This window comes from Gossypium hirsutum, chromosome A06, assembly GCF_007990345.1.
Source record: "Gossypium hirsutum isolate 1008001.06 chromosome A06, Gossypium_hirsutum_v2.1, whole genome shotgun sequence".
NCBI lineage: Eukaryota > Viridiplantae > Streptophyta > Magnoliopsida > Malvales > Malvaceae > Gossypium > Gossypium hirsutum.
The window spans coordinates 3,079,609-3,106,588 of record NC_053429.1 but is presented as its reverse complement, the minus strand read 5'-3'; the positions used below and the strand labels follow the sequence as shown (position 1 = coordinate 3,106,588).

Genomic DNA, 26,980 nt, shown 5'->3' with positions numbered 1-26,980 from the left:
ATTCTGGGTTATGGGGCTTTTTTTTGTTTTTTATTAAAGGGTGAGACCCAGCCCATAAAATAAATTATATTGGGTCACAAAATTAATATGCCCATTTTCTTGTAAGTGTAAATCTATTTTTACTTATTTAAATCCAACTTCCAAAATTAATGGAAAATAATTAAATATTAAATTTGTTGATTTCTTTTTATATTTGGGATTAAATTTATAGGATGTATAGATATTAGAGGACTAAATTTATTATTAAGTTAATAAAAAAACCCACATTAGCTTTTCATCACTCGTTTAACAACTAAAAAAGGTAGTGATTAAAATATTTAATTTCTTTGTTTCTTTTTATAATTTTTGACTGAGTTAGTATCGATTGAGTTATGATACTAATTGAATTATAGACTTAAATATTAATATATGAGTAGGGATCCACTTATATCCCGTATATTTTTTGTATAATTATTATTTTAATAAAAAATTGTTGAAATTATTGATATAATTGTACTTGTCATGAAAGTAAATTTTCGAATTGATTTTATATCTCTATCATATAGACCGTATGTATTAATACTTATTGAAAGGTTAATTTTTTTTTTTTGCATGCATGATCTATATAAATGAAATATAAAATATGATAGTTGAATTGTTAAAATATTAACATTGAAGAAAAACGTTTTATCTGGAAGATTCGATTCTAACTTCCTTGTGCAAAAAATGGAGAAGTTGGTGAAGAAAAGAGTAAACAGAAAGGGGAACAAATGAAAGGAGTGATTTGGGAAAGTAAAACCCTCAAAAAGAAAATGACAGATGCAACTGACCAGAGAAGGTGTTCTTCCTTGCCGTTTCACTATGATTCATTGTTCTCCCTCCCCGTTTCACTTTTGTATCTTATATAGTTTTGGGCTTTTTTAGTTTGTTTTTTAACAGGCCTAATGGCCCTTTTTTATATTGAAAAATAAAAAAAATTTATATATAAATATAAAAAATATCATACAATCACTATTTTATTTCTTCACAACCTTTTCATCAATATATATATATATTTCTCTATCAACTGTATATAGTCAAAAAGATGAAGGGTGAACAAAAGTAGTGTGGATGACATCCAATAGAGAAAATCGAGGCATTAAATAGGGTAATAAATCATTATTTAAGGGAAAATAATAACATGAGAAGTTTAAAATAATGACGACTCCAAAATAAAATAATAATAATGTAAATAAATATTGATATAAATAAATATTGATATTTTACTTAAAATGATAAAGTCGAGTTTTTAAAGTTATGATGTGTTTTTTTATATATTTTATATAAAAGATAAAAATGTAACGATAATAATATTTACAAAAAGAATGAATTTTTTCCTTTTTTTTATAATTTTTTAACTGAGGTATCAATTGACTTATGATATTAATTGAATTATAAACTTAAATATTAATATATAAGTATAGGTTCACTTATATCCCTATATTTTTTGGAAGTTTAATATTTTAATAAATCAACTGTTAAATTTATTGATATAATTTTACTTCTTATAAATGTAAATTTTCGAATTTATTCTATATCTCTATCATATAGAGCGTATGTATTAATACTTATTGAAAGTTTAAATTTTTTTTTTTGCATAAAATTAATTTAGTTTTACACCGATATAAGTGGATCATTGCCGTTAATATAGATATAATTTGATTTTAAATTTAAATGTCGTAAATGAAAATAACATTAAAAAAATATTTTCCATTTAAGGACCTAATCCAAAATAATTTCAAAATGAACCAAGGTCAAAGAATGTTATGAAATGAATCAACTTAAAACTTTTGCTTGCTATTCGAGACTTTTCTCATGTTATTTGTCAAAAAGTTTCACTGCCCATTCTGGACCATTTTTCAACTTATGATCTTTTATGGGTTGAAACTAAACTTTTTTGATAGCTTGAAATAATATTAATAAAGGTTTTCTTAAAGTGTTTAAAAATATTATTTAATATTTTAAAATAATCGATAAATATTTTAATTGAAGACCCTAATTATTTTTTAAAGTGATTTATTAAATTGTTTAATTTGACTAAATAAATAAGATGTTATCATAGTTGCTCAATCGATTATGTTATAATCAACATAAGAGTATGTCATTACTACTGAATAAATAAGGCTCTCGTACAATGTAAATAGATACAACCATTTGGATCAAAATAAAACTAAGTCTTTATTAAAATAAAGAAGAAACCGTGCTGATTAGCAAGCAGAAAAATTGTACAAAGAATATTACTCAATCGAGTTCTCTTCTTTTCTCCCTGGAAGCCTATGCCAGTGCCCTAGTAGTGTCTTATAGAGTCACTGTCCAATTTGTTTGAAAGAAGTATCTTTCTTTAATCTGTCCCTGCTCCTAATGATAAACTATTTTCCATGAGAGATTCTTTCTTTTTTACTTCTAAACTGACTCTCTCTAAGCCAGCTCGTTCAAGTGCTTACGATATGGTGACAGTTAGGTCGTGAAAGTACCTTGGATGATGGTCTTCTTGGTGATGGTGATGCCTACTTGACTGGATAAATAAGATGTTATCATAAAAGCTCAATTGACTATATTATAATCAACATATGAGTATGGCATTACTACTAAATAAATAAGACTATTGTATAATCATATAATGTATATAGATGCAATCATCTTAATATAAAAAAACTACTAACAAAACAGAAATTGTACTAATTAGCAAGCAGGAAAACTGTTTGATTGAATAAATAAGATGTTATCATAGGTGCTCAATTTATTATATCATAATCAACATGAGTATAGCATTACTATTGAATAAATAGGACTATCGTATAATGTAAATATCTAAGCCAACTCATTTCAGGTGCTTTCATTCGCCGCAACAAAAAATATGGTGATGGTAAGGTCATGAAACTTTCGATGATGGTAATGGTGATTGTTGAAAGCCAATGCAACTTCTAGATAAAAACTAAGCTTACCATTTAAGAGATATTTTTTTTGGAAGATTTTAGAATATATATAAAATAAAGAAATAGGGTATTATCTAGAAGACTAGATATTATACATAACATTCTAGTTATTAGATATTTGTGAAATTAATGGTAAGGATGTTGACATCTGTCAATAATCCAATGGTCACTAAACTCTATAAATAGGGATCAAAGCTTTCATTCATGTGATGATGAAAAAGAGAGAAGTGTGTATCATATTGTAATTGTATCATGTATTAATAAAAGTGTTCTCTTATCTTGTAATTATAAGCCTCGATTAAGCCTTAGGTTTTTAAACACTTAATGAACAAACACTTAATCTGATATTCCGTGAAAATGCATTTACAACTCTTTTTTACCACATTTTCTAGCCTAAATATGAGCAACATTTTGAAATATCTTTACAAAATCTCTTCTAATATAACTAAACCAATTAGCCATACTCCTCTTTGAACGCCTAGGTTTCCTCTCACTCTTCTATTTGTCAAAAAATCCATTCCGTTTTTAGAATATTTGAATGCAATCAACCACTTATTTTCATGGCATATGAATTGATGACACTAGAGTAAGTCATCATCATTGTGATGCTTAGCTAGAAATTTGTACATCTGCAAAGTTCCCGTCTTGTTTGTATAAGAAAGAAAAGTTCTTTGCTTGAAAACTTTAAAACCCCCTGATACGTATATGAATCATGTTCCTTGATAACACAATGCGATTCTTCCATAGTTGTGGGCCTACAGCAAATCAAAAACAAAAGTGACTATCGTATAATGTAAATTGATTGAACTATTATATAATTGTGTGCCTATCAATGAATAAGATGTTATTATAGATGCTCAATTGAGTATGTTATAATCAACCTATGAGTATGGTATTACTATTGAATAAATAAGACTATTATACGATCGTATAATGTAAATAGATGTAACCATCTGAATCACAATAAAACTAAGTTTTGATTAGGAAATGACAATATCAACAACAATTTGATTATATTTTATGATATATATTATATATTCAATATAATAATATAATAATATCCTTATAATAATATTTATTATATTTTAATATAATTTTTAAGTTTATTTTTATTAACTAAATCAATATTTGTTTATAAACAATGGCGTTAAAGGTTTATAGGTTTGAGAATGGAGGCCATTCTCCAACGTGCCCCCTTTTTTCTAAAGATGTCATGCTTTAGAAATATATGTTTATTATTTATTTATTTATTTTACAGTCAACATAATATCTAACTTTAGCATATAAAATTTCATCTACTTTAAAATATGCCCAATTTGAAAGAATTTTTTACTTTATATGTTGAAAAACGTGAATGTTTATAAAAGTTATTATAAAAAAAGTCTTGGTCAGTATTTATTCCCTTAATGAGCTTATAAAATACGAAAGATTAATTATTTAGCTTCATTCGATAAATAATTTAAGAAAAAAATATGGATTATAACATTATCATATGTCTTTTAATTATATACTAGCCTTTATGTTCTTGCTTAGGATTTATAATTTTTTCACTAATTTATTCCATTTTAATATTTTTAATTATGAAAATTTCATTTTAAATATATGATTTAAATAATAATGTAAAAAATGTTAAAAATGAATATTAAATGAAACTCTAGATAAACTTACAAAAAAATTATTTTAATATATATTTAAAATTTTATAAACAAATTATTTATATACCATAACAATTTAATATTTCAGTGACATATTTAAGAATTTTCCATTTGTTAGTATAAAAAAGTTACATTTACTTATTAATTAAATAAAAAATTAATTAAGGATTTCGAATCAATTAATTCAAAAATAAAAATTCTCTATCATGTATTAATTATATAATAAATATATTTTTTAAATAATATTATGATTTGTTTCATTTCCTACTTAAAAAAATATGATGCTCTACGTATACCTTGTTTTAACGTAAAAGGACTAATTTTTTAATAGTAGAAATAGATAAAAATTTTAACAAAATGATCAGTTTATTATTTCATCTAACGTACAATAACTAATTTGTCTATATTTTTAATAGAATGGGCAAATTATAATTTGACTCATAATACAACGACTCCGTGATACTTTTACCACACATTTTACCGTTTACCTTTTTTTCTTTAGTGATTAAATTTTAAAAATATATATTCACTACTTTTTTGGTTAAATTATTTAGTGGATTCTTAGGCTAAAAAACAAAATAGTTTTTTTTAATAATAAATGTGAGTAATTTAGCCGGCCTTTGTATATTTAATTTTGAAGTTTTGAGAAAAAAATTAGACAACTTGAAAATGCTAATTAAAATATACAAAGATTAAATTCATGTACAAACAGTTTTTTATTTTATTTTATTTTATATTAAAATTTAATGTTGTTTGTAATTTTATCTAGGTTAAAATATGTCATAACTTCTTGTATTTTTCGAAGATCTAAAATTTAGTCTCTATACTTTTCAAATTTCAAAATTCAGGCCTAACTATTAATATTGTTAATTTTTTATGTTAAATTAAGGTTAATTACAATGTCATTTTGTTAATTACATAGCTATCAAGTAAGTATTTTTTATATTTCAAAATTTTACATCGACCAATTTAAAAAAAATTAATAGAATTAACAATTGGACATGAATTTTGAAATTTGAAAAGTATAGGAATTAAATTTTTGAGAATAAAATATAAAGACTAAATTTTAAATTTCCAAAAAGTATAGGGACTTGTGACGTATTTTAACCTTTTATCTATTTACTTCAAAATTAAATGCATAAGGACCAAAATGGTTAACTTTTATAATAGAATGACTAATTTACTTTTAGCCCTATAATACAATAACTCACCAAACCCAATTTTTAAAAACTTGAAATTCTTAAAATGTACTGTGATAACATTAAAAAAAATCAAATCAAAAGCAAAATCTTTTTTCATGTGCCAAAATCATAATATAAGCTTTTCTCATGTGCTAAAAATAAAGAAAAACTTGTCAGAAATTAATGTTTTTAAGTACAAATGTCTAGATTTGTCTGAAACTCATGTTGTTTAAAGTACATCTTCACATATGTTGCCCATCAATTGATAAAATTATATTTTGTTTTAAAAAATCGATATTCACATCGTTCTATCATTAAGTTCCGTGATAAAATGAAATTTCACTGATCATTCAAATGAAAATTGATATAAAATCGCACAAGTGTTCGTTAACAAAATTTCTCAGATTAGTTTGGAATTAGGTCTAAAGCTAATTGGTTCCTATCTCTGCGAAAAAAGATATGCCAAAAAGATGCAGTTCCAAGCACCAAAGGTCGAGGACAAATGTGATAAAATCATAAAACAAACATGGTTTAATTCTTCTCTCAATCCCTGAACTCTTTTAAACTTTTGAAATTTAATTCCTTTGCTTTTCATTTTCAGGATTGATTTGGTAATTAATGTTTAATTGATAATGTTATTAATGGGCATTCGTTAAATTTGAATATATGACATTTTAGGTTAAAATATGACATTGTAATGAACTTAGATCTAACAAAATAATTTTAATAATGTTAATAATTAGACATTAATTTCGAAATTTGAAAAATAGAGAGACTAAATTTCAAATTTACAAATCGTACAAGGATTTATAACATAATTTAACTGACATTTAACATTCAAAGTTCCAAATTTAAAAAAAAATCGAATTGATAATACATATTCAAATTTACAAAAGTCATTTAACAAAACAAGTGGTTAGAAGTAATGGTAAGGTACACTGCACTCCCAAAGGGAGAATGTAGGTTCAAACCTTGGAAACAATATTGTTAGGAGGGACAGCCACGAACTCCGAATATGAACATTCTTAAATCCAACAAATAGAATGACTACCTTCCCATAAGCATAGGGATTGAATTTCAAAAGTTTAAAGAATAAAGGGACTAGAACCACAATTAGCCCAATTAATAAATTAAGCACAAAATTAAAGCAAAAAAGAATCTGAATAAATTGGTCCCTTGTTTTTTTTTTCTCCATTTTATATTATATTCGCACATTAAAAGAAATTAAATACAATATCATGTAGAACTAGCTATTCAAATTAAAATGAATGATTATGAGCAAAAGATTCTTATTGGATAGTTAGTGGTTCAGTCTAAAGGGTCCTCCACATGAGAATCTGTTCTTCCACAGTATTTTCCTTTTCAAGTACAGTTTTATCAATATCCAAATTTATTCATTTTTTAATGGATAAAATAATTTTATTTATGTTATCAAAAAGAATAATAGGGCTTTTGCCATCATCTTTTATCTCCTTCATCCTTCCACAATATCAATGCCTATTCAGAAGTAATGTTTTAATTATCCACGCAAACTAGGGATGGCAAAAAATTCTTCAATTTAATGGAATTTCTTTTTGAAAATTGGGTTTGTGAGAGTTTTTTAATTTTGATTTGGTCTGATCTTATAAGGGTACTTTTTTATTTAAAAAAATCAAGTTTTAGGTGCGACGGGAAGGATTTAGGTAAGTTTATGTCGTTTTGCTTTGATATAGTAATGTTTTTTTAAGAAGTCATTAATTGAGATAATATCACGAGTTAACTAAACACCAATTTAATTGAAAAGAAAATTAAAAAAAATATTTAGAAGAAAATAGATATTATTATAAGGTTATATATGTTTGTCAAGTAAGTGGTTAGATTGGGTTGTTCAGGATTCTTTTGGTGTTTGTATGATATTTGGTGTTGGTATTGATTATATATATATATATATTTATAATGTGGGTGTTACATAATTTAATTTATTAAAATATCTCTCTTTTTATTTTTTGGGTTTATTGAAATTGTTTTCCGGTTACATAGTTGCAACAAGCTATATCAATTGAAAGAGTGAAAAACTTGAGATAGACACGAAAGTTGATTATGCAGCTTCTTACATTCCCGCGATCTTACTCAATGAATAATACATTATCAATTAACAGTTACAAACAAATGTCTTCTCTTTGAAAGTTTAGTTACAAACAATTTGAACAATTGCACTAAAATAACTTCATCACAATTAATAGAATAAGTGATCTCAATCATGTACTAAGTGTGACCATCTCTCTTTTTCTCCGAACTTAAAGAAAATTTTATCATGTTAAAGGTCTTCAAAAGAATCCTTATTTAAGAACAATTTGCATTAAAATAAGTTCCTCACAATGATATAATGAATAGAATAAGTGCTCTCAATCTTGTACTAAGTATGATCATATCTTTCTTTCTCTTAAAAGAAATTTTATCACGTTAAAGGTCTTTAAAAGACCCTTTTGTTTTTTTAACAATTTGCTTACAACAATTTGCACTAAAATAAGTTCCTCACCGTGAATAAAATAAGTACTCTCAATCTTATACTAAGTCTTATCATATCTCTCCTCTTAAGAAAAATTTATCACATAAAATGTCTTTAGAAGAGTCTTTATTTGATTTAACTTCTTCAAAATCAATATCTTTTTAAATAAGGTAAATGTATCACACATATTCTCCTCGTTGCTACAATAGCAATACCACCAATTGAGCTAAGGCTCAAATGACCAACTAAAACTCTTAAAAACTATTTCTACTTAATTCGATCTCATCAATTTACTACTCAAAATTTTCCAGAAAACTGTAACTATTATTCAAATTACAGAGGTAAAAACATACCAACAAATAAGGCAACTTGGACAATGTCCACTTGCAACTAAAGTTGCATATGAGATGTATAACCGGCACTAACAATTTTATAGCTATTGTTTAAGTCTTAGTTTACATTAATCCCAAGTTCAAACCTAGAAATCCCTTCTTAAAAAAATTGCTTTTTATATTTTTACTTAAATTTATACACACTTTTTATATTTTTTATCACATTTTCTTAACTTTATAAGACATCGCGTACAAACTTAATTTAAGTTTTGTAAAAATAAATATAATATAAAACATTATGTAAAATTTCGTAATAGATTAAGACAAGTCAGTGTCGAGAACTAAAGCATTTAAAGATATATATATAAAGATCAAATCATATCAAATTAAGACAATACGATACAAGAAAAAACCGATAACTAGCCCCATAGACATCTAAGATAAAATCTCCTATCTTAATACATTGATATCTTGGACACACCCTATTGACTTAGACAATGTAGATCAACTTTGTACAACTAGATTGACATAAAGTAGATGTGAACTAGAATTGAAAGAAAACAGAAAAGCAAAAATGTTTGATGACAAAAAACTTTGAGTGAGATCCTGTCATTGCAAAAATCAGGTCCCTTTGTTACAATTATTCACATAATAAAATATAAGTTATAATGTTGCTTGGAAAATTCAGTTTCCTCCTTTTGTTCTTTAATTTACATATGACCACACACCATTTCACATCTTTATACTTGAAAATGTGAAAATTCATATGATAGAAATTTGAAATAGGTGTTTTATATGAATATAATTAACTTTATATGTTTTTTATTTTATTTTTTTAAAAAAAAGTAGTGAGTGTTTAAGGATAAAATTATCAACGGTAAAGGTATTATGCAAATATTTGTATTAGGAGTCAGATTATATTTTATTTATTTTATTAAAAAAAGAACAAGTTAGTTCTTATATGTTAGATCAAAGAGCAAATGGGTCCTTATGTTAAAATTTTCATCCATTTCTACTGTTGAAAATTGGTTCCTATAAGTCAGCATGAGGTACTCGTGGCAGATCATTTGTAACAATCTGATTATTTTGTTCGCTACCCATTTTTTAGTAAAAGGAGGCAAAATTCAATGTGACTCCCAGTATAAAGGCCTCCATGATACTTTTATCAATTACACAAAAGTTTACAAATATAAATACATGTTTGAGTAATCACTTGGTGTAGAATCAAACTGTTATAACACAAATTAACTGAAAACCGAAACAAAAAATCAAACTGTTACAAAACAAACTAAAAACTAAATCAGTCCAGACTACGAACTAACTGATTGAACTAAAACCTACACATAGTAATCGCTGATAATAGAACCCGAAACCTCATTCATTTTAATTTAACTTAATAAATCTCAAACCTATATATTTAAAACCCAATACCTATGCCTTTACTAACTCAACCAAGAGTTGATTGGCATCATTAACATTACATCACGAACTAGATTTCATTAAATTATTATCATTTTGGGTCATCTGAAATGGAGCTTTAAAATGTTAATTATTATATTACTATAAAGGTACCCACAGGATATTTCTCATGGTTAGGACAAAAACGATGATCTGTCGGAATGGGCCAAAGTAAAATAATAAAAATAATAATGAGATTCGATCCATCGGGTTAATCGATTGAAACAAAAGTAAAAAAGCTGATTAAAAATCCATAAAACCTGAAGTATTTTGAAATTATTTTTACAAAGTTGGATCTTTTTAAAGTTATGTTTTGGTTTATTTACATAATTGTTTTATATATAAAAGGGTTGATAATGCCTGATGTCCTTACACTATGGTTGATATTTTAAATTAATCTATATAAATTTTAAAACATTTAAATTAGGTCATCATCGTATCAATTAGGTTTTTTTTGTTAGCGTAGCCATCAGGTTAGGTATTAAATATTAGTACAGATCTGATGTGGAACATATTTTAAAACATACTAATAAAATTTTTAAGACATCTTTACCTATTGCATGAATAATTTAGACCTTTTGTAATAAACATAGTTACATGTAAAATCTAAGTTGTCCATATAATAGATACAATCATGCTCAAATTTTATTTCTGTGTTTCAAATATGTTCCTATCATACTCGAGCTAGCATTTAATATCCTCGTTAACAACTTGGTCAATGGAAGCATCTGATTGATATGATATACTTGGAGGACTAAATTAGAATGTTAGAAAACTTAAAGAACAATTTAAAATTGGCATAATGTCAAATTTGGCCATTAACCTTTCAATTATTTTATTCCATTAAACAAAAAAAATTAATCTATTAGACTTTTGAGTTGACCAATCTTAGCCATTATATTTTTTGAATTTTAAAATTTCATCCCTAACTCAAATAATATCAATTTAATCCATTTGGTTAAATTTTGTTATTAGTTATTATTTTTAGTCCATATTCTTTTTGAATTTTGAAATCTTGGTCTTAACTCAAACAACAACAATGAAATCCATTAATTAGCTTTTTTTAGTAATATGTGGAAATAGAAAGTTGACATGGTATAACACGTGTAATAATATGTTTGCCCTATAAGATTTTGGAAATAGTAAAATTTAACAACTACCATTTGTTATTATTGAAATTTCAGAATTAGAAATGCACAAAAATTAAAAATGACCAAATTAAAGTATAAAAACTAAATCCACAACTTATACACAGTACAAGGACTAATAATATAATTTAACACTTTAAATATGGTTACACACCTTTGAGTTGATCAGAAAGTTTAAATGTTTGAATACCAATTAAAAAATTAAGCCATAGTTTAGAGGATTTGGTGAAATTAACCTTAAATATGATCAAACCGTATGATTGAACTAGTTTAATCTTGTTGAGCAGTTGAGGGAGACCAACTATTTCTGCTAACTCAACCAGTATCATGTCTTGTAAGTACTAATTTATATGTCATAAATTTGGGGTTCAAATTCAACCCAAAGCGAGACATTCCCGTCTACTTGATAGGTGATCGTAGACCCACGTATGGTCCTCTTTGTGAATCAAGCTGCCCATAATAAGTTAGCTTAGGAACAAAACCAATCATTATTGAAGGTTCCATCAGCTGCCCCGTAAAAATTCAATTTTCAATTAGGTTTTTACCAGCTTTGGTGATAACCATTAGGGTTAGATACAAAGGTGGGCTAGCTAACTAGCTCATTGCCGTCGCAATCGAAAAATGGTACGTCTCTCACTTAAAAAGAGGACCCATCGTTTTCATTTACATAAAACCCCCCCATAAATTTGTTTTTGGTATTTGATTAGATCCACACATTATTATTATTCGACACCCACATTTATTGGTCTTTGTCATCTAATATTTGTCCTTGTGCCTGTGACTTGCCATTTGTTGAAGGGACCTTCGAAAAGACAAATTTGTCGAATTATTGCAAATGGTGAGAAGAACTGAGAAGCTGTCTTGGTGATTTATCATGTGTCTTTCGATAATTGTTGAATTTTGCCAACATTATATGCATATATGTATGTGATGCGAGAAATATGACGGTCCATTATTACATTCCATGAACCAAAGTTTGTAGCAAATTTTCATTAAATGTACAATTTAGTAGTCAAAGTGAGACTCAAAATTTCAACAATTAGTGAAGGCGTCAGTTAGTCAACCCTTTTCATCATCATTATCGTGTCGAGTTTCAATGCACCGTAATTGCATTAAACTCGAATTCGATAAAGCTAATCATAATTTTTTTATTAAAAATCAAATTAAATTTTATTTTTATTAAATAAAGAAATAGTAATTTGATTGTTTTTTAAAATTTAAGCGGATTGTATTAATAAAGCTGGTATGATTAGTGAAATAATTAAGTAAATAGGGATTAATTTTTGATCTAATATATAATGATCGAGTTATCTATTTTTTGAGTAGATGTAACAAAATATAATTTAACTCTTAGTACATTGATTTTTTATAGTACTTTTATCCATTTAACTCTTTTTTTATTTACTTACTTTAATATTTGTGTAACATCACTATTCTTAACCTTTAATTTGTTTTTTGATACAATACTTAAAACTACTTATAACATCTCCCTAATCCTTAAATAACAGGATAATGTACTTTAATGCATTGGAACTTACATTCTCTTATTGCAACAATAATACTGATATCAACTGAACTAAAATTCAATCAACACCATTTAACTTTTATTAAATTTAGAATCAAATTGAATTGATGAATCATAAGTAAATTTATAAACTTAAATCTGAGATTTTATTTAAAAATATTAAACACCTTATTACGCCACCTAACACATTTGATTATTGAAAGTCAAATTCAAAACTTAAGTAATCAGCCACTTTCCATTTCGTTTCAAATACTACTCTGCTCTAAATAATTGAACTTAAAGTGATTCCGTGAGCAAAAAATGTTTAATTTTGAATTTAGTCCCCCAGTGATGTGGATTTTTCTTTTATTGTCATTCTGTCATAACCCATCAAAATTTAAATTCTGTTGAACCGATAATAAATTTTATATATCAGTTGAATGTTTTAAGAGTTAAAAAAATATTATAAAAATAAAAAAATTTTAAATTTTAAATTTCAACATAATAAAAGAATTAAAATAAAAATAAACCAAAAAAATAAGATACGATAAAATAAAGTTTAATATAACAAAAAAAACTTTATAAAATAAGTTGATAATCAATTGAGATATTAATAGAAAACAACGTTGAATTGAATTTTTAATAAAAAATAAACAATTAATTAAGCTCTTGAAATTATGTTTCCGTTGTAGCCCTCGTCGTCATTTATTTTGAGCTAATTAGAACGATGATGTGGTAGCTAACATGAGAGTTAAGTTGGAAATTGAGCTAACTTTTTTTTTAATATCAAGTTTCTATATCTTTTGACATTATAAAAAAAATACTAACAATGTATGCCAATAATGTATGCCAAATAAATATATACAAATATATCTATATCTAAACTTTAATTTTTCCGACTTCATTCTAAACGTAAAATAAAAAATTTTAAAAAATTATAATATGCCACATCATCAGCCCAGTCAATACAAAGTTAACAGCGTCCAAGCCTTCAATGAAAACATAATTCCGAAAACTTTACTGATTGCTTATTTTCAATTAAGGACTCAGTTGATTATCAAATTATTTTATAGGGACTTTTCCATATATTAAACCCTAAGATAAAATAAGAAAAAAACAGCGTCGTCCCTCACACGTGTGAACACAAAGAAAGACAAAATGATGACCTTTTGTTTGAAAAATGTTGTCGTAAGCCCCCAAAAAAACTCTTTTAAATTTAATTACATTGACCGTTAACATTAACCAATATGCGGCAACCGGTAACCCTTTTTTTTGGGATAATTATTTAAAGACCCCTGGTATTTTTTTAAATAATCTCATTATAGATTTTGATTATATTTTTTTTTACAGAATGTCTAAAACTATCTATAGCTGCTCCCCAACTCATAAATAGGAGGACAATGCGCTTTAGCACACTCAATCTCACGTCCTCTTGTATTGACAATAATGTTCATACTAATCGAATTTATACTCGATTAAGACTCCTAATATTATTTTTCAAACAACATATAATAATTATAAGTCAAAAGAAAGTATTATTAGTTTCAAACAACATATCATACAAAATTCCACTAATTTCTTACTTCATAATATTTAATATTAATATTTTTGAATTTTAGTACAAATATTTTTCAACCTTGTTTGCTTGAAGTAAAATTGAAGTCGGTTTGAATCAGTCAATAATAACAGCCTGTCCTTTTTTCTTATTAATTCATATTTTTTTTTTCAAAATATTGTCCACTTGAAGAACATTTGCTTTCTTTTTTCGTTTTTATATTATTTATTTATTTATTATTGAATCAATAATTCAACTGATTAAATTATATATATATATGTGTTAAGTTTGACCATCAATCTGATTTTTATTAAGGGATAATATAATTTTGATCCTTGAACTTGATAATTAAATTTATTTTGGTACCTATACTATTTTTGTCCACATTGTCACTTGAGTTTGACAATTAAATCCATTTTATCTTCCAAACTTGAAAAATTATAAATGTTTGATTATGTGGCACTTTCGTCACTTGAAAATTTAAAAATTTATATAATTTTTTAGGTGATGACATGGTACAAACTCAAAGTATCACATCCGGTATTTTCACTGGTTTGACCATCACAAAAACAATTAAAAATTCATAGAACTCTAAAAAATTAAGAATAAAAAAAAACATTAAACTGATTTAACCTATTCAATTTCTGATTTTTGTCCCAATTTCAAGTAGTTTCTGATTCAACCAATTCAACTCATCTATTTCGACTGTTATACAAATTAATTTTCAGTCCAATTGATCCAATCGACTAATCCTATCAAGTTCTAGTAACACTAACCACACCACTAAATTTTGAAAGAATCCAAATTCAAAGACTAAAATGAATCTAGTTACTAAATTCAAGGGTCAAAATCTATATTATACCTTTTATTGATTATAACATCTCACCAATAATCATAGAGTATGGTTTTAATTAATGTGTTTTGACCATAGGTTTATTAGATGGGGATGTCTCTTAATGTCTCCTCCACCCTTTTGTTTTAAATTGATCAACACTTCATTTAAATGGAAATACCATATGTCATATAACTAAAGGTTGTCCAAATTCCCAACCATCATGGACAAATCTATTGCCTCATCCTACTTTATAACTTACTACAATATTCAAATTCTCATTTAGTACACCTTATCTTAGATTCAACCAAATTCCCAAACCTTAATCAATATTATTAAGAACTAGAGGTATAAATTTTTAAAAATTAAAATATAAATTTATTTTATTTTCAGAGAATGATAATCAAAAGCCAATAAAATTATTTGTCCTTATTAGAATCGTCCCTAAATACAGTCTGACATGAATACAGTTTGTTTGTCCTCAAACAAATTTTTGAAGGCACTAAAATTAAACTATAAGCTTTTTTATGGTAGCCTCCCTAGCTTCCCCTAAATATGATACTTATATATAGCCTTTATTACAATGGTTTGCGGTGGAGCTAAAAGGTCGCCAAATTCCATGGCTCGGTAGCATTCATTGGAAAAAAGAGGCTAACATTAATTAAAGTAATTGGATCCAATGTATATGAAAATAAATTAAAAGAAAAAGGCAATATCTTTCACTCCCTCCAACATTGGGACCAAGACCACTCCTTTGACAACAATAAGAATTTTGATAATAGTTGTATATGTTATTGTGCCCCATAACTTATAACGTGAAAGAAAGATTCATATATTGTAATTATAAATGATGAGACTCGAATTTAAATTGTTATTATTGAGTTAGACTGATCAACTTATTCATTTTATTTGTTAAGAAAAAGACTCACACATGGTATTTATTGTTTCAATCTATCTAATTCGAAGTATCAGTTTTTACTAATATGTTAATGAAATATTATTTTTTTCATCTATAAAACTTAAACTCGATATTTTATTTAAAGGGTATTAAACTTATTATCATACGATCCATAAAGTGGTGATATTCTGAAACTTTCTAGTAAGAACGGAATGTTTTTGATTGAACACAAAATAGGTTTAAAACATTGAATTATAAAACTTGCTATATTTATATAGATCACTTGGAAGGTGTAGGCTAAAAGGCTTAAAGAAAAAAACTTGATGAAAGCATATATCCATTAGAACCGTTCATTTCAGCACTTAAAGGCATAAAAAAATTTTGAACTTTGCTTGCATCTGATACCTCTCATCAAATCATCCATCACATGTGGAGGGGTCGAAATCAAATTATTTTTTTCTTCTTAATTTCGTGTGTTTTTCATTGTCTTTGTGGGTAAAGTTGGCACTAGCTACTCTAAACCCAACATTTTGCAACAACAAAAAAAAAATTGGGTGTCACAATGGATGGTTACCATGTATTACAGATTTTCCACATAAACTCTAAAGTGTGTGGGTTCTATTAATGTTCGAGTCTTGTACATAGAGAAAATAATGTTGAATCTTCTGATTATAATACATTCACGATGTAGATGAAAAATTAATTTATGGAAAGAACACATTTATAAAAGAGTTTATATAAATAACAATTAAGGTTTTGGTTGAATGAATGATACAATTTACTTCGAAACTTGAGGGTATTTACGTCTTTTCTCAATTGAGTTGGTACCTAATTGATCCGTGACTCCAACTCAGTCGGAAACAATTTACTTTGAAAAGTGAGTGTTTTTGTGTCTTTTTTTCAACTAAATTTATACTCAATTAATATATAATACCGATTCAATAAAGTTTTTATAATAAAGATAGACACAATTCACTTTAAAAAATTGAGGGTATTTTCATCTTTATAAAATAACAGAAAACTTTATAAAGAGAAAATATTTTTATTTCTTTTTAACTGAATTGATACCAATTAAATCGAAACACTAATCTAATAAAAAATTTTATAAACATATAAATATAATTTATTTTAAAAAATAAAAATTATTTTATTTTATTTTATTTTATTTTAAATTGAATTGGTACCTAATTTACTCAAAAAAAAATAGATAAATTTAAAAATCTAACTGGATTAAGGAATTTTTAAAGAGTGGGGGACCCCAAAAACCATGACCATCAATTGTGCAAGATAAAAAACACTGCCAATAATTCTCATCCCCCAGTCACTAGTCTCCAACCAAGCCTATATATGCACACGGATCATACCTATGTATGCTTATCATCTTCTTAAGAAGCCCTTCAGAAAAATAACCCAGTTTTTGTTTCCCATTTTCATTGTACATTTAACGACCCTTTCCTTCAACATATATATAATACATATATACACACACACTCTTCTCGTCATTATAAACAAACCCCAGCTTTAAGGCAGAGAGATATATGGCCAGAGAGATGCAAAAGAACACCATGTTCATTGAACAAAACACTGGCGACTATGAAAATGGTGACCTTCAAAAGAATTTGGATGATGATGGTCGAGAAAAAAGAACTGGTATATAAATTTTTCTATCTTTTTTTTTTTATGTTCTTTATTTATTATTTTGATGTGACTTTTTATGGGTTTGAAGGGACTTGGGTTACTGCAAGTGCTCATATTATCACAGCTGTGATTGGGTCTGGCGTATTATCACTGGCATGGGCGATTGCTCAGCTAGGTTGGGTGGTTGGACCGGCGGTTCTTATAGCTTTCTCCTTCATCACCTACTTCACTTCAACCCTTCTTGCTGATTGTTATAGAGCTCCTGATCCTGTTCATGGAAAAAGAAACTATACTTACATGGATGTTGTTAGAGCTTATTTAGGTACATATTATATCATCACCATTAATATTTATCTCTATTAAGCTCAATTAAATCCCAAAATGAATCTGGGTTTTTCCCTTTTTTTTGGTTTGTTTTTGAAGGAGGAAGAAAGGTTCAGCTTTGTGGATTAGCTCAATATGCAAATCTTCTTGGTGTAACCATTGGTTATACAATTACAGCATCAATTAGTATGGTGTAAGTAAAAAAAATTTGAAAGTTTGAAAAGTGTTTGAAAAAATTCCACAGTGACCATGATTTTTATATTTGTTTTTGTAAATTTCAGGGCTGTGAAAAGGTCAAATTGTTTCCACAAGCATGGTCATCACGTGAAGTGCCAAACATCAAACAATCCTTTCATGATTATCTTTGCTTGTATTCAAATTGTTCTTAGCCAAATCCCAAATTTTCACAAGCTTTCATGGCTTTCAATCCTTGCTGCTGTCATGTCTTTTACTTATGCTTCCATTGGTCTTGGACTCTCCATTGCTAAAGCTGCAAGTAAACAAACAAAACCAAACCCTTTCATTCATTTAGTTTCATTATGTAAAACTTTCATGTTTATCTGATTGTTGTTTCCGTGTGACATCAACATCAAGGTGGGGGAGAACACGTAAGGACAAGCTTAACTGGTGTACAAGTAGGGGTTGACGTGTCAGGCTCTGAAAAGGTTTGGAGAACATTCCAAGCTATTGGGGACATTGCCTTTGCTTATGCTTACTCCACCGTCCTCATTGAGATTCAGGCAAGTATATACACGCACATATATGACTTATTAACTCTATGCAACTAGTTATATGCATTCATAGTGCTGGTATGTAGGTGGCAATGTTCAAGCATATTGCTTTTAACACACGTATGTATACATATTTATTTATTTAGATACAAGTAACATGGAAGTACTGTGGGAATCGGTCTTTTTTTTAAGTTCTATTCCGTAAAAATTAGCATAACTGATAATCTAAATAAATACTGAAATAGAAGAATTAGCTTTTAAAAATAAAAATAAATAAAAATTTTAATAAAATAATTAATTTATTATTTAATCTAATATATAGAAACTATCTTCCTCACTTTTTAAGTATAAAACTTAAAAGACAATTCAAATTCAGTTCAAGGATTTCATGATATTTTAACCTATTTAGGTATATAATTAAGTGCTGATGCATGGATGTTGAAATGTGTGCCTGATAATGTCAAACGTCGGCATGAAATCACGGTGGTTGAAAAAATAATAATTCATGGTGGGGGTCTCTCATTTTCCAATTCTTATACATGAATTGAGACCCTATCAAAAAAATAATTGCTTGTTAGGTACTTGTGGTATTGATTTTTATAATGTTTTTCATGTCTGTTTTGAAAACTTACAAACATCATGTGAAGTTATCATACGTGTAAGAATCTAAAAAGATTTTATATATAATAATAAAACAAACTGAAATGAAAAGGAAAACTTGAACCTTTCCTTTCGGTGATGGTCCTCTGTGGGGCCAATTTGTAGTAGGAACTAGAAAATTGCAAGTTGTATTTTTCAGCTTCAATTTTCAGAAAGGGAGGCTTATGAATAATTATTATCATATTTATTTTGGTATAAAAAGTTTTTTATATATTTAATAAAGGGTAGAAATTAGTAGGTTTATAGAGATCCTATATATTAGGAGTCGAATTGTATTTTATCTCTTTTACTCAAAAAATAAATAAATTAATCTTTATACGTAACATCTAAAAGCAAACAGTTAAAAATTCTATACATTTTTACTGTTAAATATTGGTGTGGTTGATGGAACAACTAAACAATGACACTTGGCATGCCACGTGTTCCTCATATTAGTATGGAATGATTAATTCAAGCAAAATAGATGAAATTTTTAATAAAAGAAATTAAAGAAATTTTTTACATGGATGGACTAATTCAAACAACTAAACAATAACACGCCATCACTTAATGTATGAAGATTAATTTATCTAATTTTTGAATAAAAGAAACCAAACCACAGAATTCTTTATAATACTTTTAGGAATAGGAACACTGTAAAATGTAAAAAGAATCATTTCTTTTTGTTACTGTAGGGCTATATGAAGATTCCTATGGACCATCCATATATATGGTGGACCTTAAAACTAGGACCACTGATTCCATTGGCTTTTTGTATGTAATCTTTCTTTTTGTGTTCTTTGTGAGTCATCAAAAATTATCATCAAACTATTAGAAAAAGATTGTGACATCGAATCTACATGAAGTGTTTCGAATTCTTCTGTCCCATCTCATAAAATGAAGGAACTACTTCTCCATATGCAGCCTCTCTAAAACTACTTTTTTTCTTTTTGTAATTTCAGGATACAATAAAAGCGAGTCCACCAGAAAATAAGTCAATGAAGAGAGCGAGTGGTGTCGGTGTCACGACCACCACTTTATTCTATGTACTTTGTGGCATTGTTGGATACGCAGCATTCGGAAACGATGCACCAGGAAATTTCCTTACAGGGTTCGGTTTCTACGAACCCTTTTGGTTAATCGACTTCGCCAACGTCTGTATTGCTGTCCACCTTATTGGTGCATACCAAGTTTTTGCCCAACCGTTATTTGGGTTCGTCGAAAGCTTGTGCGCCAGACATTATCCCGACAACAAGTTCATAACCCGCGAACACGCTATGGATGTTCCGTTCTGCGGCATTTACTATCTCAACTTCTTCAGATTAGTATGGAGGACAGCGTACGTTATAGTAACAGCCGTGCTAGCAATGATATTCCCTTTCTTCAACGATTTCTTGGGTTTGATCGGAGCTGGTTCGTTTTGGCCATTAACAGTTTACTTCCCGATCGAGATGCACATTGCGCAAGCAAAAATACCAAAGTATTCATTCAGGTGGGTATGGTTGAAAATACTAAGCTGGGTTTGCTTGATAATATCACTTATAGCAGCAGCTGGATCTGTTGAAGGACTAATTCAAAGCCTTAAGACATATAAGCCATTTCAGACTCGGAATGAGGAGTAATCCTTGCTTAAAGGTTAGGTTTTATGAAATACTTAACATTGTTCAATAAGACAGAGTTTGCAGTAAATGTAATTTATTGTTGTCTTCACTTATGTATTCCATATGCAAATCTGCTTGTTGTAGTGTGGCTCCTTTTGAAAGAGAATAGAGTAACCAATTTTAATTTGATACAATTTGATCCGTTTATTTCTATAATGTAATTAGTTATTCCGAATATTGGCATGAATTTTCATCATATTGAAATAAAGTTCTCTTTTTTTGACTGGAATAATTAAGAGTGTTATCTATTTAAATTAACTATTAACATTATACGGATTAAATTATACCAAATTAAAATAAAGGCACTAAATCCCAAATTCAAACATAATAAAAAGGACCAAAACCATAATTTGATCTTTTAAAGCACCATTCAAAGTCAATTATGGAGGAAATGTTAAAATATGTCATAACTCCTTATACTCTTCAAAACCGTATTTTAACTTGCATGTTTGTTTGCTAAGTAAAGAAAGTTCTTTTAAGAACACAAATTAAACACACGATGGTAGCATCCTACAAACAAAGAGTTGCAAACATCATTCCGTTGTAATCAACAACATAAGCACACATTTAAGATTATTTCCTTAAAAAGGAACTTTGATAAATACAAGGATCAAAATGCACAAAATTCATAGTTTAAGTACTTTTTATCATCAAAGGACAAAACAGTAATTTCCAATAAAGGATTCAGACTCAATGGCCGATGATCAAATTAGCCATGCTTTGTGTTAGAGCAGAATCATTGGCAAACACTCAACGATTAAAAATAGTTATCAAGGTAAAAATCAAAGTGCCAACTATTACGAATTCAAACAAAACAAGCAATAATGCTCGATGATGCACCGGAATGTTACTAAAATATATTACGCATTCACGGTATGTTAAATAAAAAATCGGGTTTCCTTTCTCGACTGTCAAAGAACATAAGTACAAACAGATCAGCTAGTAAAATTCTTCAAGTGAGATTGAAAAGGAATGTCATTTCCCTAAGCCAATTTTCAAATAAGATTCGGCATTCTCACAAAAACGGTTAAATAGGAATCCCGACAATGTCCAACCAGCATGATCATCGGATTATGCGATGAGCTTTTAGAACAAGGACCGGATATCAAATCAGTAATCATAACTTGTAGTAAGTGATGAGGTAGAATCAACCATCGAATATAACTGAAGATGATTACCTTATTATTAATTCAAGTAGATTCGGTCTCACTCATCACAAATGCCTGTATTAAAGACTGAGCTGCATGCGTTTGTTCGGGTGTTCCAGATATTGTAATTGCAGTTTCAGTTGCTGCAGGCTTGGGTTCGGTAATTGTAATTTTCGCATCAGAAATCTGTGCATTGGTTTTAAAGATAAGCTCTTTTTTTTTTGGCTGCATGTTAAGTAAAAACGAAGTACCGGATTCATTAACATACCTGACGTATCTGTTTTAAACATGCGCCATCTTCTCCATAAATTATAGGAACAAGGGAACGAGGAACAACAACTTCAATAGTTGTGCTTGTGATAACAGCCGGTTGGCTTCCTCTACATAGCCATAACAAAACAGAGATGTTGCCATTAGAGGACACGTTGTAAACTAATACATTACTAACAGAAAAAGTTATATTTGTTTACCCTCCAAAACCGGAAATTCTTCGGTGGGGTGGTCCAGAGAAATCTGGCATGCCTAAATATCCCTACAAACAAAAACAGAGAACATAAAATAAATTTATATCTAAAACAAAATTGTCCCATAATTTCATTTTTCTATAAGTTTTACCTGAGGACCCCATGGTTTTCTTTCGGATATATGAGGAGGCATGCCTGGTCGATGAATATTGCGCATAAAAGGAGGCTCATGTGGGTGAAAACCACCATGTGGAGGTGGTCCACCAAAAGCATCAAAATGATGAAAAGGACCTAATCCCGGAGGTGAAAATTCTCTCCTTCCCATAAACGAAGGGAATGGGAGTCCTTGGTCCATGAAACCGGGATTCGAAGGATGGTTAATAGAAGGAACCATATCACGAAAGAAATGATGTCGCAGCCTAGATGTTATTTGCATAATAGCATCTCGAACAGTTTCATGATCACCATTAATCTACGATAACAAAATAAAGAATCAAAGAGAGTAAAAGAACAGCTCCAAAATTTCCAATTTTTAAATCTTAAGAGAAGGTATAAGTACCATGGAGGCCCCTGTACTAGGAGATAGGTTGCATTTTGCCCCCTTTACTAAAAAAATAAGCAAATTAGTCCCTATACGTTAAATCTAAAAGCAAATTGATCCTTACTGTTAAAAATTTCATCGGTTTGTACTGTTATAGACCAGGTAGTAACACATGATGTGCCACATTTACCTCATTTTGACTTACAAGGATTAGTTTTTAACAATAGAAATTGATGAAAATTTCAACACAAGAATCTATTTGCTCTTTAATCTGACATATAGGGATTAATTTACCCATTTTTTAGTAGATGGGACAAAATGCAATCTGGCTCCTAGTATAAGGACCATTATGATACTTTACCCTTAGGAGAAACACGGAAGCTAACCTGAACAACTTCTTCACCTTCGGAAGCACACTTTGGAACCTGATCCTTTCCCAATATTCGAATATGAGCCCCAGATGACTTCCTCATTTCAGCTATAATGGCACCACCTTTGCCAAGGAGACAACCAATTTGATTCGATGATACAAGAAGCCTAACCATCATAGTCTTGTCCTTGCTATCAGGCATAGCCCTAAATAACCTACCGAGTACACGAAGAACTGCATCTTGTGCAGGTGATATCCTATCATCTGGGTGCTGAATTTATTAATTAATCATCAGTCCAATAAGAAAACCACAATGCTAATAACTTAAAATAATCATGCAATTGAAGACTAAATCATACCGCCGGACTAGATACGATAATTACGCGGTCCTCACAATCAGGAATAGCTTCCACAACTTTGATATCACAGCCTGTTTCTTGCTTAAGAGTCTTAATTATTGCTCCGCCCTTTCCAATGACAGCACCAACTTTGTCATCATGACACAATAACCGGAATGTTAGCATTTCCAGAGAAGGCATCATTCTTCCAGGCATATGAGGGGGAAGAGGTGAATGATGCTCAACATCCCGAGGTCCTGCAGCAAAGGGTGCTCCCTGAGAACTTAAAGAATGGTTTGGTGGTGGGTGGACTTCAGGCCTAGGACCAAAAGAATGGGATGACTGGCCGGTTGTGTTGAGAGGGAACAAGTCATGATCCCGAGGTGGATTTTCTATTAGCTGTTGAGAAACAGATTGAAGAGCTTTCCGAACTGCATCAAACTCCCCAGTAATCTGTAGCAAAACCGCAGAGTATAAAGTCCAAGTAAAAGTCCGTAATAAGTTACCATGATACCTAATGTGCATATTTAATCATATGGTAAAACATAATATAGTAGAAACAGCACTATAACAATGCTCTAATCTCAAAAAATTGCTCACAGACTGTGTTAGGTATTTGTTTTTAATAAGCATAATATAGAATAAAACCTAAGGTACCTGAACTAATTCATAGGAAGCTGAAGCACACGCGGGAAGTTTGTCTCTGGGAAGAATTCGAATTTGTGCCCCACTGTCGGCAGACATTTGCTTAATTACACTGCCACCTTTACCAAAAAGGCAGCCAACTTGACTAGAAAGAACAAGCAACCTTAAAACCATTGTGAAAGACTTAACAGTTTCGGTTTCTTTATCAACTCCATCTGAATTTCGCTCTGTTTCAGCCATTCTTTCAAAAACAAGTAACAAAGCCTCCTGCACGCGGGAATTTTCATTTACAGATTTTAAAGCCTTAGCATTGTTGTTTTCATCATTTCCCTTTTCTTCATCACTCCGATTGGCTGCATCAGCTCCGTCACCACCATCCTCCTTTCCTTGCACCGTACCAACTTCAGTATCTTTATCAGAAGATCCAGAACCCATGATGGCAATTACTATCTCATCACAACCAGGGATAGCCTCCTCGATTTTGACATTTGCACCAGTTTCTTGAAGAATTTGTGATATTAAAGTGCCATCTTTGCCAATGACACTAGCAGATTTAGCTTCCGGACATAGTACACGGAAAACAATACCACCGGATGAAATTTTAGATTGGTCTGACTTTTGCAACTTTCTTTTCCCATTCAGCTCTGAAGGGTTCCTATCGTGTGGTCTCTTAGAAGGCGTCAATGGAGCAGACATTGTTGAGGGGTTAATTCAACTACCTATTTCATTCAAATGCCAATAAGAATTCGACAAAACAAAAACATGATCAGAGTTACCAAAACACCCATGTCGAGAATATCTCAAAATCATCAATTCCTCATTGTAGGTCCACAGCGGCAACAAAAACGTGATGGGAAAAAGCCACAGGTCTGTTTTCTTTTCCCATTACTCGACTAAAATAACAATAACATCACCTAAACCCAAAGTTCACCTTAAAAGAGAAAATCAAATGCATAAAAAGGAAAATGAACCAGCAATCTCAAAATTTTCCATATAAAGAAACGAAATCAAATATTTATAATCTTAAATGCCCAATTTTAATGTGCAAAAAAAAGAATTAAAACTTTTAAGTTGCCCAAAATGTAGTAAAAGATCAAAATACAATTATAACTTCTGATTTGAGAATACAACTTATCATGTGCTTATTAAGCTTTCTCCTATAGCTCGACTATCTTTCTTCGACATTGCATCGTTCCGGTTCTTTTTAATGCTAACAATCAATCTAGCTGTAAATAATTTAAGCTGAAAATTAAAGTTACAAAGCTTGAGTCTTGAGGACTAGGATCAATCCCATTCTGACCCTTAACAATTACCCATTTTTCTAAACACTTAAATCACATGTAGATTAGTATGAATCTCCAACACCCTACATCAATGGCAGAAAAAAAAGTTGATCGCTTTCTAATCCATGAATTACACTCCTATTCTAGGGCTAAATAGTTAACTCCAGTAAAGTTGAAGAACCTTTAAATAACTGGGAATTCAAACTTTTGAGACACTAACACTGAATTCGAAACTTAAAATCCATGTATTCTCTCATTCAAATAATTAACCAAAAAAACAATCTTTAACAATGACTTAAATATAACATTAAACATTAATAAAAAACAAAACGATGCATTAAGTGATTCAAGAACGAAAAGAACTCACCGATTAATCAAGAAGCAAAAACCCAAAACCAAAAATTGATTTACTGACAGCCTCGAGGACAAGTAGGATTGAATATAGAAGAGATTGAAAAAAAAATAGTTTCTTTTGAATTTTTAGGGACTAGGTTTCTATTGTATTGTTTCATGAACCGTGTTCGAGAGGTTTATTCCGGGGCTTTTTTCGTTTTTTATTAAAGGGTGAGACCCAGCCCATAAAATGAATATGCCCATTTTCTTGTAAGTTTAAACGTAATTTTACTTATGTAAATCCAACTTCCAAAATTAATGGAAAATAATTAAATATTAAATTTGTTGATTTCTTTTTATATTTAGGATCAAATTTATAAAAATGTATAAATATTAGAGGACTAAATTTATTATTAAGTTAATAAAAAATTCACATTAACTTTTCATTACTCGTTTAACAACAACTAAAAAACGGAGTGATTAAAATATTTAATTTCGAAATTTTAAGTGATTAAATTAAAACTAATAGTTAAGCAATCAAAGGCATAATTGAGGGACTATTGTTGTAGTTTATTAAAAAAAACCGAAAAGGCACTTGTCCACGATAGATTCTATTGACAACAATTGAAAAATCCTCCTTATTAACGTCAAATTAGATCCTCCCATAAGTTTCTTCTAAGCAACCTTAGTTGCCTCAAGGCTATCGGTCTAAATTAATATGTGGTCATAGCCTCGATCAACTAAAATACCTAAACCATTCAAAATGTCCCAAAGTTCATGCTCCAACACTGAATAATACTTTGATCTTCTTTTTATGTCATTTTGCAACATCTTGTTTTACTGGTTTACAAGGTTTCCTC

At 29.1% G+C, this 26,980-nt stretch overlaps 2 protein-coding genes across 2 annotated transcripts; one reads left to right on the top strand and one right to left on the bottom strand.

Moving 5' to 3' along the window:
- Window positions 1–17,254: 17,254 nt before the first annotated feature.
- On the top strand, window positions 17,255–21,127 carry LOC107930580 (amino acid permease 6). Its single transcript, XM_041114859.1, has 6 exons — window positions 17,255–17,655; window positions 17,732–17,965; window positions 18,067–18,160; window positions 18,249–18,463; window positions 18,562–18,707; window positions 20,300–21,127. The coding sequence occupies exons 1-6, from the start codon at window positions 17,544–17,546 to the stop codon at window positions 20,957–20,959; spliced, it is 1,461 nt and encodes a 486-aa protein (XP_040970793.1). The 5' UTR covers window positions 17,255–17,543; the 3' UTR covers window positions 20,960–21,127.
- A 653-nt stretch (window positions 21,128–21,780) lies between these two features.
- LOC107930579 (KH domain-containing protein HEN4) lies at window positions 21,781–26,323 on the bottom strand. The gene is made up of 9 exons (XM_016862245.2): window positions 26,155–26,323; window positions 24,517–25,223; window positions 23,881–24,312; window positions 23,538–23,792; window positions 22,762–23,082; window positions 22,617–22,678; window positions 22,415–22,526; window positions 22,177–22,332; window positions 21,781–22,081 (listed from the first exon to the last, which is right to left on the bottom strand). Exons 2-8 carry the CDS (start codon window positions 25,198–25,200, stop codon window positions 22,189–22,191), a joined length of 2,010 nt encoding a protein of 669 aa, XP_016717734.2. The 5' UTR covers window positions 25,201–25,223; window positions 26,155–26,323; the 3' UTR covers window positions 21,781–22,081; window positions 22,177–22,188.
- Between the last annotated feature and the right edge of the window lie 657 nt (window positions 26,324–26,980).

Excerpts from the sequence above, each read along its gene's own strand:
- LOC107930580 (XM_041114859.1), top strand. The coding sequence starts at position 17,544 with ATGGCCAGAGAGATGCAAAAGAACACCATGTTCATTGAACAAAACACT. Across the intron at positions 17,656-17,731 it reads TGGTCGAGAAAAAAGAACTG|GGACTTGGGTTACTGCAAGT; the intron begins GTATATAAATTT and ends ATGGGTTTGAAG. Across the intron at positions 18,161-18,248 it reads ACAGCATCAATTAGTATGGT|GGCTGTGAAAAGGTCAAATT; the intron begins GTAAGTAAAAAA and ends TGTAAATTTCAG.
- LOC107930579 (XM_016862245.2), bottom strand. The coding sequence starts at position 25,200 with ATGTCTGCTCCATTGACGCCTTCTAAGAGACCACACGATAGGAACCCT. Across the intron at positions 24,313-24,516 it reads CTTCCTATGAATTAGTTCAG|ATTACTGGGGAGTTTGATGC; the intron begins GTACCTTAGGTT and ends GTTTTGCTACAG. Across the intron at positions 23,083-23,537 it reads AAGGTGAAGAAGTTGTTCAG|ATTAATGGTGATCATGAAAC; the intron begins GTTAGCTTCCGT and ends TTGTTATCGTAG.